Source organism: Falco biarmicus, chromosome 1, assembly GCF_023638135.1.
Source record: "Falco biarmicus isolate bFalBia1 chromosome 1, bFalBia1.pri, whole genome shotgun sequence".
Lineage (NCBI taxonomy): Eukaryota > Metazoa > Chordata > Aves > Falconiformes > Falconidae > Falco > Falco biarmicus.
Genome location: NC_079288.1, coordinates 76,464,850 through 76,479,895, shown reverse-complemented (window position 1 = coordinate 76,479,895; position 15,046 = coordinate 76,464,850). Strand labels below are relative to the sequence as shown.

The 15,046-nt window shown below is 44.4% G+C and overlaps 2 protein-coding genes across 6 annotated transcripts in view; one reads left to right on the top strand and one right to left on the bottom strand.

The window, feature by feature from the left end:
• The window catches only part of KIAA0232 (KIAA0232 ortholog), a 72,463-nt gene extending 69,160 nt beyond the window's left edge, over positions 1 to 3,303 (bottom strand). For 2 of the 5 annotated variants that reach the window (XM_056337974.1, XM_056337983.1), the window contains exon 1: positions 2,852 to 3,301. The gene's annotated coding sequence lies outside the window, so the exon portion shown is untranslated. Of the gene's footprint in view, positions 1 to 2,194; positions 2,254 to 2,851 lie in introns of those variants that run through there. The other 3 variants (XM_056337965.1, XM_056337952.1, XM_056337958.1) reach the window with 3 other exon arrangements.
• An 8,560-nt stretch (positions 3,304 to 11,863) lies between these two features.
• Positions 11,864 to 14,799, top strand: LOC130142694 (uncharacterized). Its single transcript, XM_056325009.1, has 3 exons — positions 11,864 to 12,083; positions 13,010 to 13,061; positions 13,791 to 14,799. The coding sequence occupies exon 3, from the start codon at positions 14,077 to 14,079 to the stop codon at positions 14,788 to 14,790; it is 714 nt and encodes a 237-aa protein (XP_056180984.1). The 5' UTR covers positions 11,864 to 12,083; positions 13,010 to 13,061; positions 13,791 to 14,076; the 3' UTR covers positions 14,791 to 14,799.
• The last annotated feature ends 247 nt before the right edge of the window (positions 14,800 to 15,046 follow it).

The following is a 15,046-nucleotide window of genomic DNA, read 5'->3' as shown; positions in this document are numbered from 1 at the left end:
GCTTACTTCATTCCCCCTATTCACCTAGAAACAAGATGCTCAGGAAGGACAAAAAATGAATTTAAGAGAGGCATCCAGATCTTCCTCTAGCAAACGAGCAAAGGAAAATGCTGACATCATTTCACCCCTATGGAATTTCTCTTACTTGGAAGGATAATGAATAGCAACAACAACAAAAGCAGTGGGGAATGCAGACTATGAAATAGGCATATTAAGATAACAAGAGAAGTCCAAGGCCTCCAATTTTTCCTCTTGGGTCTCCTTCCTTTCCCTCCGAATCCCCTGCCGATGAGCAGAAAAGCCAGAGGGCCATGTACCCAATCCAAATTTGCAGGAACTGTGGTCTCAAAGAATCACTGCCTCCACGGTGCACAGAACAAATGAACTTACAAAGTTATGTTACTGTACATATGGCAATACCTGCTAAGCAGAATATGGCAGAGATATGAACTGCTGATGCTTTCAATGGAGTGTACAAATCGGGATTTCCCCTAAAATTCCTAGTCTTTGAAAATGAGTAAAACACTACAAATATATAGCGTACTACTGATTTTATTCAAGTTACCCAGATTTCCTCTTCTATCTCAATGATCGAAATAGAAGACTTTGATACCCATACAATATGCTTTATTGATCAGAAGGGAGGGATTGTACACTACCACTTTAGCGTATCCATACTGACAAGAAACAGCAGATGGAGGATTAGTACAAAATAAAATCTGTACAGTTACATGTCAATTAACAATCAAGTTCCATGTCATTTACATTCATAAAGTATATTTCTGTCTTCAACAATAAAGAAAAATGTCAATTTCAGACTCCCATGGATTGTGAGGAGCCTGCAATACTTGGGTTTTAAGCACTGCAGTGAAGTAGTTTGTTTTACACAATTATCTACTGAATCATCACGAGCTCACTTTTGACAGCTATGAAACTAAATCTGATCCCCGATTTCCTCCTCATTCCTGGAACACATAAGTAATACACAGTGTGCCACAGAAGGGTAAAATCCTAAACGTTTAAAAGGGTTGGCAAGAGGAAAATCAACTACTCATACCACAGTGTCCTCTGATCCCAAGGCCTATAAACTACAACCCAGACTACTTATATACAGAAAACATCGGACCACAGGCATGCCTTTTATTTGAAAGGATAAGCAAATCCTACTATTTTCACCCTTCAGATCAGTATCAGGTACTGCAATGAGTAATTAAAACAAAGACAAAAGAGAAAAAAACACCCCACATTTGCTTTTCCTCAAAGTTTAATAGCACGACTTAATAAACGTATACTTTTAATCGAGACGACACGGCAGGAAGACAGAAAGGAGTTTGCTGGAACGAAGTGTCAGTTTGTGTCACTTCTGCATTCAGCTGTAACCTTCGCCAAACCTTGTCGTCCGTGTGTCCCCCCCCCCCCCCCCCCCCCGCCCACTGCCTACGAGAGGCTGCGGCCCTGCCGCGCCCGCCCAGGCGGCGCGCAGCTCCGAGCGGCCATAGGATGCGGCTCCCGTCAGTCTCCTATCAGCCCAGCTCCTCCTCCTGAAACAGCAGCAGCCCTAGCCTTTCTATCCGCCTTTTGCCTTCCATAGGCCCCTAAAGGACAATGCTGTTGGAAAGAAAAAAGAAAAAAGAAAAAAAAAAGAAAAAAAAAAAAGAAAAAAAAAAGGAAAAAAAAAAAAAGGAGGGGAGCGAGTCCCACCAGATCGGGCCCCAGGGTAACCCCGGAACGCCGCAGCTAAGCCAGTGGCGGATTCCATCTATCCCAATCCGAGGCATTTAGACCCATCTCCCAGCTCCTCCTCACCGGTCACCAGCCGCTGTCTGCGCTTTGTATAATTACGCACAGGATGAAAGGTCACGGCGTGAGCCATACCCGCGCACCAGCGGGGCATGGCAGCAGCCCGGGGGGTGCGGGAAGCCCTGTCACTTCAGCCCCACGGTCAGGCTGGGCAGGGAAGGGGCCGCCCGGCTCAGGTTGGCGCTACCCTGACCCGAAGCGCCGCATCCTCCGCTCTCCCTTCCACTGCGGCGGGTGACATGGGCGCAGGCCGGCACCCGCGGCGGGTGGGTGCTGGGGCCGCCTTCGCCTCCCTCCTCCTCTCCTCCCGGGCGTGACCCGGCCCGAAGGCCCAGAGCCCCGGCTCCCACCCCAGGCCGGCACCTCCCCCCGACCTCCCGGGCAAGCCGCTCACCTGGCGCCGGGAGCCCAGGGGCCGGGCCGGGATGGAGGAGCAGGGGGGGAGGGGGGGGGAGGCCGGGAAGGCTCCGCTCCCAGGCTGGCGCTCGGACGGGGGCACCCCGGCCGGGCCCCCGGCCCCGCCCCCGAGCCCTGCCTCGCCGCCGGCCTGCGGCCAGCCCCCCCGCCCGGCCCCTCGCGCTCCCTGTCACCCCCCTCCCCGGCCCCTCTCCCCGCGTCGCCGCGCTTCCTCCGCTCTCCCGCCGGCCCAGCCCCCGGCCTCCCCGGCACGCTCCCGCCGCGCTGCGGCAGGCGCCGCCAAGAAGCGGGACGCGCCGTCCCGGGAAACCGTCCTCCCAGCGCCGGCCAGGCCCGGCCCCGCAACTCCTCCTCTTCACGGGCTGTTAGCGGAGGGGAGAGATGAGCGGGCCGGCGCGGGCCTCCTCGGCCGGGCCCCGAGCCGCCGGCCCGGCGCTCCCCGGGGGTCGAGTCCGCCCGTCGCTCAGAGCAGAGGCGGGAAGGAAGGGGGGTGGGGGGGATAGGGGGGGTGGGCTGCGCGGTGGCTGCCGCTGCCTCCCGGCTCCGTCCTCCCGTTGCCACGGGGAGGGCGGCAGCCGCCCTCCCTCCAGCCCTGCCCCTCCCTCTGCTCCCCGGGCCCGCGGCGGGTATTTACCTGCCGTGGCGGCGCAGAGCGGGGCCCTGGGGCCTCTGGCAGCCGGAGGAGGCGGCGGACTCCGTCCCGCTGCTGCCGTCCCCGAGTGAGGCGGGCGGGACGGAGCCGGGACCTGCCCTGGGAGGTGTTACGTAAACCGGCGGCGGCAGCGGCGGCTCCCAGCGCCACGGGAAGGGAGGGGGGCCGGCCGCTCCGTCACCCGGCAACAGGACTCAGCGCCCCGGCGGACCGCGCCGCAGGCTCCTCCCCGTATCCTTCCGCCTAGAGGGCGGCCCGGATCCCGCCGCCCAGGCGTGCGCGGGCCGGGCTGCGGGGCCACGCCGGGGTGCCTGTGTGGCGCGGCGGGGCTGTGGGGCGCGGGCCGAGCTCTCCACCGCGTCGGCAGGCAAGCCCGGCCCCTCCGGCCCCGGCCGGTAGTGGCCGGGCGGCAGCGAGCCGGCTCCATGGCAGGCCGCCGCGCAGGAAGAGCGGGAGGGAGGAGGAGGAGGAAGGAGGAGGGAGGAGAGGGAGGAGGAGGAGGAGGAGGAGGGGAAGTACTCCTCGGCCCTGGTTGTACAGCCTCGGCCCGCCCCGCCCGGCGGCAGAGCGCCGCGCTGTCCGACGGGCGCATGAGGCGAACAGGGGCGGGTGAGGCGTTTGAAAGTCACCGGCCGGCCGGCGGGCAGAGCGCCTCTGGGGGCCGGCGGGAGGCGGCCCTCGGCCTGGCCTGGGCTGGGCTCCCTCAGCCAGCTGCCGGGAGCCGCCTGCGCCCCTCGGGAGGGCTGGCTGCGTGGTACGGCGAGAGGGAAACACCCAGGGCCGGGGCGGGAATGCGAAGGAGGAAATGGGGGATAATGGTGGAGTGTAGCGGTGTTTGTAATGTGAGGTCCTTTTGAAATCCTTAACGACTCAGAGGGCAGGGTTAGCAAATAAACTTTATTTCGCTGTTAAATGAAAGCCCGTCTGGAAGGAAAGTCGTGTTTTAGAAGACTGATGCCATTGAAAGTCGGGTTTAGTAGGTGAGCTCCTCAGGAGGCAGGAAAAATTTATTCTGATTGATTAAATGCCAGCTTGATCAGAACTGTTTACATGAACGTAGAGTAATGAAAGAGTAACGTTTTTAGCATAGTAGATGGGTGAAAATGGGCCACTGTAAGACTGAAAATATGACAAGACACACCAAAGTACTAATTAGGCTTCTTAATTGGGAAAATACTAACGCCCTTTTGAGCGTACACTGGGCACCTCACATTTCTCAAATACATGAACGCATACAGGTCTAAGGAAAGTCAATATCATGTAAGATGTCAAACTGTCTTCTGTCAGTGTGTAATCCTAAGGGTTTTCTTCCTTTTATTCACTGCTCAATGTGTGGCTCCTGGAATTCCAAAAGGCAGTATGTCATCTACATTGGCTAACACTGTTCCTTTTGTGTAAATGTCTCCAGTCACCGGAATCAAGCTCATCTCTGAAAAGATGGTCTCCCCCACCCTGGATGTAGTCTGTTTAGGCCTTTTGACAAGTTAAGTCTGTATATAAAAATACATCTCGTAAGAAATAGGACTGCAAGCCAAGATAGTAGCGATTGCCTCCCAGCTTATATACTCAGAAATTTCCTGATACAGGAGCAGCATTACTCGTATTTTTGTTTTAGCTGGGGTTCGCCTTTTCTGAACATCCTTAGCACCTAATTAGTCATAAATTTGATCTAGGCTAGCCAAAAGTTAAATATGCAGAGTTGTGTAGCTACATGAGCTACTGACATTCTCTTAAAAGCTGCTAAGGCAGTAATTGATGTTGTATGAACATGCAGTTAATCAGTGCAGCTTTCTCCAAACCTTGAAGGAGTGCTGCACAAAAGCTCTGAAGAGAAAGTAATGCTTTAAACCCCATGGTAAAAGAACAGCGTTGTTCTCTGAACCATTTAATTACTGTTCAAGTTATTTTCTTGTTGTGAAAAGCTGAAATTGAAAAGCTTTGGGGGAAAAATCCTGCTGACTCTTTTCTGCTGAGTCATTTCACTGGTTTATCAGAAGCGTTTCACCAACACTGTAATACGACTCGCACCAATCACAATCAAATCTTTTGTTCATGAGCTCAGAATTTGAATTCCCCTTTTCAAGGCAGAAATAAAATATAGTAAAATGTGGGACACCTGGGGTTTGTCTGTAATAACAATTGGTACCGATTAAATCGATCTCCATTCAGTCTTCTGAACACATTCTCAATCTATTAATGATTTATATCACCAATATGAATCCGCTTACCTTATTTCACCCTTTCTGTAAACATTTTTTCTCTGAAAGCTCTGTGGAAGGGACAGATGCTCAGAACATCGGTGTTCTCCTAATGATCAGAGCATGCAAGCCAATGACAGATTATTCTGAATATTCACGTAGTTGCTGTGTGACATTTCAAATTGACAGTTCTCGTTTTGTGGTCAGATCTCAGGAATCCCAACAGTGGAATTTTTTGTTTGCTTGTTGGTTTTCATTGGGTTTTATTTTCCTAACAGCCAACACAATTCTGATCTCTGCTTGGCAAGCATTTCAGAAACAGCTGGTACGTGACCATATGCCGTGCTGGCACCACTGTGAGCTTATTTCCCACTTGTCCTCTTGGTCAGTCAGAGCTGCTCCATGTGCTGAAGGACAGCTGGTCCCTTGGCATGCAAAGCAGCTAATGAACTTTTCCTCCAAAAAGCCGTAGGGATAGAGCATGCTAACTCCAATCAGTGGCTTTTCCTTTCTGAACTGCTCTCAGAGATGGAGGTCTGTGAGAACCCTGTTTGTTGCCCCTGTGTGACAACCTGCACACAGCTGGAACAACTAGGTGGGTATGCATAGTCGGTGACAGCACTTGTTTGGAAAATCAAGGCTAAATGATTTGTGTTGAAAAGAATGCTAAACCACATCTGAGTGACGGATGGACTTGTGCTTTTAGCTTCAGAAGTATATAATTATCTCTTTGAAACTACTTTGCTTAATTGCATGAGGGCTTGCATAACTTTTTTACTACTTTTCACGGTCCATTTCAGGTTTTGAGCAAAGACTCATGCAAAAGGTTCACACCTCCCAGAAGTAATAATTTGGTTCAAATGACACATTCAAAGGGCATTCCTCAGCACTAGATCAGGTTTCAGATTCCTTTTTACTGATCCCTCTTTCCTAATAATATCCCTTCACTGAAAAAGCAAGCTGTAGATACCCACAGCATCAGAGAGCCACTGTTGGCAGCATCAAGGACCTCATCTACTGCAGTGAATGGAAAGTCACATTAAATTTCAGTGGGATCTGCATTAGAACACAGTTCAACCTCTTTCCTTGCACACTTCTCTCTAACAGGTTTCAATATCTTTAATAGGAACACACTAGCATGGGGAGTTTGGAAGATCTGAGTCACTTGAAAAATCAGTTACATAATTCAAAGTAAAATTATTTTCTGTTGAATACAACTATATAACCTCAAAATGTATTTTTTCAAAGAGGCTTTCTTTGAACGCAAACTACATACAGGAAACTCACAGAAACTGCAGGTCAGACAGTGCTGTTCTGTAACAAAAACGTCTGGGCTTGGTGTTGGTATTTCTTTGGGACTCTGCTGTGGATTTTTTTTTAAATCATTCTACTTCAGTGTACTCTTACCCTTTTCCATCCTGCAGCACTAACAATTGGGAAACTCTAATAATACCTTGAGAAACCTTTGGGAAGTCCAAAATAATACATGAACAGGACTCTCTCTTAACGTGCTGCTGTGTGCATACAACAGACCACCTGAAATGTACCGTAAGAAAGACTCAGAGAAGATGTGAAAGAACCAAAATAATTGCCTACACCACTTAGGACAAACAGCCAAGCGGTACAAAAGATAAAGAAAGTGAAAGCTTTTACTACTTAATGAATGTAAAAGTCCAATTACCTAGATACAGCATTTGAAACAATAAACCAAGGAACAGCTTTCACTAGTGGTGTAATGAAAAAACTACAGAAAGTACAGTGTTATAAAAATGAAATAATTTCCACAAGTGATGAAATACAAAACATGTATTACATGCAATAGCATTTTAAGGACAGTTAGTCACTGTAAAATATACTAATGTCTCAAAATCTCATTTTTTTTTTTGTAATGCATATGTAAAACAATTTGATGTCATAATGAGGTACTAATTTAATTGCATTTTTTTTTTGCTACATCAGCTATTGTCAAGCCATTAAGTTAATTACATGTTAAATTTTAAACTAGATGAAACACATTATGACATCTGTTTTTTCCTATTTACTACAGCATTCCAGAATTACTATGTTGGAAATGTTTGAGGTTTTGGCAGCTTGCTGTCTTACAAATAGTTCATGAATACAATTAACCATCCTTGAGTAGCCTGCAGCATCAGCATCCAGTCCTTGCCTTACTTGTCAGAAATACAATTATTGTTCCACAATAATTCCACCAAACGTTTTTGGGTTTGAGTGGGGGTTTTTTTCAGATCGTGGTCATATTCTCAGTCAGTGAAAATGCAGAGAACAGAGTTGATAGCATTATACTAGCTGATGATCTGGCCACAGATTTTGGATTGAATATACTAAAAGAGTCATTCCATCTTTATTAATGATCTATATGAAACAAAAAGTAAAAGAAGCACATGAAAATGTATTGAGTTCTTAAGGTAATTCATCAAAGGTGTTATTCTTTTCATCCAATGTATCAGTGTTTTCTTAACATGATATTCTGTTGCAGACCCTAGTAAAAGAAAAGAACCTTTGTGTATTAATGGCTTATGGTCCTGGCACTTTGACATTATGTTTTGACTGATCAAAAAAACTTTCTTATCTGTTCCCATGGCAAAAAACTGCAAAGCAAAAAGAGTGCATGTTTTAAGATACTTTAAAAAAAAAAAAAAAAAAAAAGAAAAGAAATACCTGTTTTGAAAGCTGTGGCAGGTAAGAGAATCTGTAGGCATGAATTACAGGCTGTAATAAACTCATGTTCTGTATATTTTTGTGTGTGTAACTGTTTTGTCTTTCTGATAGAACTGATAAGCTGGGAAGTGCTACCATTAAAAACAGCTAATTCCATAGGTATCAAAGAACTGTTAAGAGTTTAAGAGTGGCTGATTAACACCAGCAGCCATGACAGAGTTGATATAGAATAGGAAAAAAAGGTCAAGTTCGACAAAAGCAGCATTTGAAAATGGGTATTGAATCCCAACAACAACAAAAACACCCTATTTTCATCTTAGAAAAAAAATGTTTGGAAATACATGCCAAGATTTGGTACCTGCATTTCCAAACCTGTAACTGCGCTAAGGAGAGATGTCTAGCTAACGTGATTGACTACAGGGCTGTCAGCCTGAAATAGAAAGCATTGAGCAGCACAAGAGGAAGAAGGGATACTTTTCTTTCAAGAAGCAGCTAATATTTCAATACTTTGCAACTACACTGATACACTCTCTAAAGTATTTTTCGTGATACTTTGGCTTGCAATTCTAATTGAGTGATATATAGACCCTCATTTGAAGAGTTACTCACTGGGACTTGTTAATGGGGAAAAAACGACCTCACTTTGCAAGCCCACTTTATGTATTGATATTATAAAGGTGTTTTCTCTCAAGCTAGTTATCTCTGTTGAGATGAAAACTACTTGTTTCCTGGTTTCATTAGGAATTTGTGTTGAAATAGGTGTGTCTTTTGAGTTTGATACTATATCAGTATCAACTGTCAAGAGACAAAAAAAGCAGTCATAGCTTTAACTGGCAGAATGAAAATTGCTGGCTTGATGTTAAAAACCCTCACACATTTCGACAGTTGAAGAGGTCGTGAAACAAAGGAACGGTTAAATGCCTACACCCAGCCAGCTTTTCCAGGTGTAGGGAAGACAGAGGTAATTTTCCCTGAGAAAACAACACTCCTTTTCTCTGAGGCTGTTTGTAGGCCCAGGTAGAACTAAATCATGAACCTACTGTGATCGGATAATACAAGGAGGAGGCACTAAAGACCAAGCTAATCAAGCTACACAAGGTGGTGTATCAGAGGAGAATATGAGATGGTAGGTTTGGGCCACAACTACAGATCACTGATGGCTGCTGCATCCAGATCTCCTATCGGGGAAGGTTCTTGGCCTGTGCTATATCCAGATGATGCTAGGCAGTTGTTATTGGTCAAGTGGCCTCACAGTTAAGTACTGTCTAGTCCTGTGTTAAAGCCTATGTGCTGGTCTTGGTTTAATGCCACTGTAAACATAACTTCAGAGTTCAAAATCCTGTTCTGTGTCTTCAGAGCGTGCAGGTACTAGTGGAGGATGTAGCTGTGGCAGCCCTGTGCACAGTAATCTGTTGATTTGTGCATTTGTCTTGGAAGACAGAAATGTTTCTTCTAGGACCTTTTCAATCTTGCATAAGCTGAACCCACTGTTTCTGATTTTCTGAAGGAATAAGCAAATGGTAGAATGCCCTAAGATACAGGCCACTCTCTATACCTCTTGGTGCAACTAGGTTACTGTTCAGAAAGGAAGGGCAGAACCAAGAATAATATAAAACCAGACCCAAACTCCCTCTATCTTGTTGCTGAAGATACCCGTTTGAAATAAAAAGTCTAAAAGTCTTGGAATTCAAACCGTATTTCCATTTATATGTGTGCAGTTTACCCAACTCTAATGCAAAATGCAAATACTGTATCTCATGAGTGTGTTGCTAAGAGTCAAGAGGAGGGAGGATATGGACCTCATCCTAAGCTATTTGCTATAATGCTGGTTAGAGCAGTCTTCTGGAAGAGCTCGCTCCACAGGTGGGGTGAGTGCGCTGATGTCAGCTGTGAGTACTAAATGAATTTTGAGCTCAATTCAGTGCTATTCATGGATGCCATGTATGGAAATGGGCTCTCTGGGGATGAGTTGAGGTGCTTAGTTCTCAATTACAGCTTTAAGAGTTCAGTTTGGGATACTTTTAAGTAGGGGGGTGTGTGCGTCTTTGTAGAAAAATTTTCAGTCCAACATGGAAATGCTAGTAAATTTTAAGCTCTTCCATGGATAATAGGTGACCTGAATAGCTCTCTCGGATTTTAGGCACCATGCAGACTGGAGCTATTACAAAGCTGGTAGGAAGACCATTGAGCAGAGATAGGCTCTTATAACCGAAATGTGTTATTTGCTCTCTCATCTTCAAGACGTACACATTTGGAAAAGGCGGCAGCTTCCCTGCTTACAGTCACCCCACTTTTGAATGAGGGGTAAATTCCCATAGTTTGGATTCAGCTTCTTGAGATATTTGATGTATTTACTATGTGTCTGTGCAGTATTTCTTCTGTGAATGAAGTTAACCATATATATGACACTAGTATTCATGTTCCTTGTTTCATAGATTTACCACCAACTGTCTGGTAATGTATCTTGCAGCTAAACTGAGATATTCAGCTGCAGTTTCTTTTCAGCAAACTCATTAACTGACTTTTCTAGACAGTCAGTGCTTGTCATTATTTGTGACAAGGGAGTTTTGAAAACTGTTACACGAGCTAGTGGTAGGAAAAAGTACTTTAAATGTACTTTAAAAGTACTGCCCCATTTGTGTTACAAAGAAAACCTTAGCAATAGCTCATCTGAAATTTAATAACTGCCTGATTTCACTCCTGTTAGTGGTCTTATCCAAAGTGAATGATAAATGCTTACATTTTTCTGTGATTGGTCTCAAATTTTGAGCATGTGATTGTTTGCATCAACTATTCTGCTTTCTACAGTTAAATAAGACAATAACAAGCTTCTATGACTTGTTACATCTTTTTTTCACCCAAAGATACAGAGAACGTTTTAACTGCATTCCATTTTTTGGCTCACCATCCCATTTCAGGGGTTCAACCGGGGCAGGTCTCATCCGGGGCAGCCAGGCCTTGAGTTTATGCATTGGCACATTAGATCAGCGTACTTACTTTGCTTGTGACATTGATTTGGGGGGATTTTCTTTTAATTCTGTAATGATTAGGTTCTCCAGTGCACTCCTCTTGTTTTTCATGGTGGTAGGTTTTGTAATGTCAGCTGATACTATATTCGTTTGGCACACCTATTATTTGCATGCACATGAGGCACTGAAGGTGCTCATTATTTTCAGCTAACAAGTAATCTTGTTCCCACTTAATTTGGAATACATTGTTCTCTGTATCCTAATTTTGGCTTTTACAGTTACTTGCCTCATTGCATTTGGATTACAGTGCACCGTGTTTTAATACATCATATTTAAAACGCACAAGATAAAACATCACAATAAATAGATACATAGTTATAATTGCAATGGAAACATTATGGCAGCTAGAGAGGTTGAAATGATTTATCATCTGTCAAGAGTACATCATCATAGATAGCAGCGGACAGTATGGTACTGCTCCATGGAGTAGAAGCTCAGCCTTTCCACTGGTCTCACCAGGCTCTCAGCCTTCCCAGAGCTGAATAAGGAGGTTATACCGACACATTTCTGCACTCACACACAGCGGCAGAACTCTCTACGGACAGGGTCTTGTGATAATATTATTGCAGCAGCAACCCATTCCCAGAAGGAGCTGAGAAGGTTTATCAGAGGATCATGTACTTGCATTCTCCACTTTTTTAACCCTGGAGCTGTTGCTGGACAAATACACCCATCTCTGCTTGCCAAGTGATGGCAAACCACTTCTTCATGTGGAAGCAGCAACTTCTGCTGAGATTCATGCACCTCCTTAGTTATTTCCTTTCATCTCCACTCCAATATTGTATGAGCTGGTAATGATGGTACAAAAGGAATTGTCTTGTGGGCTGTATTTGGCTTGCAAAACACCCACAGTAGTGTATCATATTTGCAGATAATATTAGTTCATGTTTGCAGTGGCTAAATGTCTCAGTAAGAGATTAACATAATGCCACAAAAAAAATAAGCTTCATAATGTAAGTTATCTCTTTGGGAAAGTTTTACCACATACAACTATGAATGCTTTCGTCTTGCGAAGTAAGTAAGTAATACTTTCACTTTCGGTCCCTTTTCCACGTGACATCAGATAATCAAAAAAGCCATTTGTACACTACAATACAAGGGAGAGCACAAGAAGTCACAGCAGAATATTTATATTTTTATTTATATTGTATTGGAAAACCTGCTTTTGAAGATAAAGCATTAGTTAAACAATATGGGGTACATTTAATTTTCCAGAAGGGAACGTACTCTGTAAGCCCCAATGCCTGGAAGGGTGCTGGGGAAGGACCATATGAGTTCTGCCACACTTCAACAAGGTATAGCATATAGGTAAGGTTCTAATAGTTCCCCGCCTCCAGCATGTTCACAGTTCGGTTGTGGACTTCTAGAAAGCACAGAATAACAATGATGCAGCCACTTTTTCAGTTTAACAAAATCAGAGAAGATTCTATACAGAGGTGAACATATGTTTACCTGATTAACATAGACAAATCCCTTACTCCCCTGGGAAGAAGAAAATACTGGTGTTGCCAAGATTGTTGCACAGGTTCATAAAAGTAAAAACAGAAATCCATAAATATACATGTATATGCTAATATATTTTCATGTCTATAAATTATACTGGTTTTTACAGATAGGAGTGTTGAATGGTACGTCTCTGCATTTGTCAGTATAAGTGTACATAATTTCCATGTGTTTTTCAAGAGACTGACTAAATTCTTGAAAGGTGAATGATAAGGGAGTGTGGGTTGTGGAGCACTGAGATAATGCCAAGAGTCACCTGCAGGGTATGGAAAGGGTGGAGCTACCAAACCTACTACATCAGACCTCACAAAAGCTGAGTATTTAAGTTGTATCAGTGTTATTTAATAAATTTTTCAGTGTCCTATGGTCTCTTAGATCTCCTTTGGTGGATTGCCTGATGACTCCGTCCCAATCACAGGGAAATACTGGTTTACCATGATAAATACTCCTTCAGGAATGCATATTGTTAAGTTGTTGTTCTAAATACTGAAGTGTAGGCTAAGCCTTAAATGTGTGCTGAGATCTTGATTTCACTGGGGTTTAATCACAGGTCAAAGTTGTTTCCTAAGTTAGGGCCAGAATGATACACAATTTACAACAAATTGAACAGGAAGAGCACAACTTGTTAAGATCCTAGACTGCTCTCGTCAACCACTTATACATGTTTATTCATTTTCATATAAATCTGGGCAAAATTAGAGCTTTTTAAAAAGTGTTCACAATTTTCACAGGGTGTTTGGATAACTGCATGGGTCAAGATGAAGGGACACAGTCAAGAGATTAGTAAGTGAAGGGAATATATCAGAGCCTGCCTCTGAACTTCCTTGAACAGAGAAGTCATTGAATTTGGAGAATTAATTCAAACCCATCTCCAGCAAACACAATTTGGAATGGCCAGAAGATGCTGGGATGATATCCAAAAGAATTAATAAAACAAAAGCTATTCATGTATTTCATGACATGCATCCTGGCAAACAACTCAGTAAAATTCATATTGGTAAAGCCACTGTGGCCTGGGTTACCACTATTCAAGACTACACCTTTACATAGTGCAAAGATTTACCAGGAATTGCAGGACAAACCATTTTCATATGTAATTTTCTATCTTACAGAAAATAGTGTATTATTATAATTCAAAGATTCAGTGCCATATAAAAAGAATTTCTTGCATATACCAAGTATACAGGAAATACGAAAAAAGTAAAGGAGTAGTCCGTTATGAGAAAGATTAAATAATGTGACAAATAATGTTATTGAAATGTATGCTTTAGATTAGTTTCTGTGCTATATCAACACAAATACCATAATATAAACATTTCAAATATAAAATGTGTAATTAATATGCATATTTTTTCTAGCATATACAAAATTGAGATAACTGTAAAATGGAAATAGAGACAATTTCAATTACGCAACAGTACCTATTTTTCCACGCCTAGTATACAAACAGCTGAGACTAGCTTCTGTTTCCTTTATTCCAGTTTAACTCTACATATATTTGATCCTTTACAGAACTAAAGCAGTAAAACTGACACCAAATTCGATCTTAGAGTGATAGAACACACTGCCTGGAACTCACATGGGAACACCTGACAATATCCAAGGGCAAGTCCTGCCTGAGCAACTTAGTGGCCTTCTATGATGTAGTGACTATCAGTTGACAAGGGCAGAGCTACAGATGTCATCCGTCTGGACTTCTGTAAGGCCTTTGACATGGTCCCCCACAACATCCTTCTTTCTAAATTGGAGAGATAGGGATTTGATGGATGGACTGTTCAGTGGGTGAAGAATTGGCTGGATGGTTGCACCCAGAGAGTGGTGGTCAACAGCTCAATGTCTGGATGGAGTCCAGACTCTCAGGGGTCTGTACTGGGACCAGTACTGTTTAATATCTCATCAACAACATAGTGGGATTGAGTGCACCCTAAGCAACTTTGCAGATGACACCAAGCTGAGTGGTGTGGTTGACATGCTTGAGGGAAGGGATGCCACCCAGATGGACCTGGACAAGCTTCAGAAGTGGGCCCATGTGAACCTCATGAGGTTCAAAAAGGCCAAGTGCAAGGTCCTGCACCTGGATCAGGGCAACCCCTGGTATCAGTACAGGCTGGGGGATGAAGGGGTTGAGAGAAGCCCTGCCAAGAAGGACTTGGGGGTACTGGTGGATGAAAATCTGGACATGAGCCAGCAAAGTGTGCCCAGAGCCCAGAAGGCCAATTGTATCCTGGGCTGCATAAAAAGAAATGTGGCCAGCAGGTCGAGGCAGGTGATTCTGCCCCTCTGCTCCACTCTGGTGAGACCCCACCTGGAGTACTGCACCCAGGTCTGGAGTCCTCAGTTGAAGAAAGACATGGACCTGTTGATTTTTAAACTAAAGGAGGATGGATTCAGAGTAGGTATAAGGAAGAAATTTTTTATGATGAGGGTGGTGAAACACTGGAACAGGTTGCCCAGAGAGGTGGTGGATACCCCATTCCTGGAAACTTTCAAGGTCATTTTGAGTGGGGACTGAGCAACCTGATCTAGCTGAAGATGTCCCTGCTCATTGCAGGGCGGGGGTGGACTAGATGACCTTTAAAGGTGCCTTCCAACCCAAACCATTCTATGATTATATGATATCAGTTCTGGTCCTGAAAATATTTTGACATGTGAATAGTTTTGTTTCCATATTCAAGACTACATGAAAGATCTGTCACATGCCAGGTAATTATGCAAACCAAAGCCTTTTTTTCTACACACCCCCCACCGCCCACCCCCCAAGTTTAATA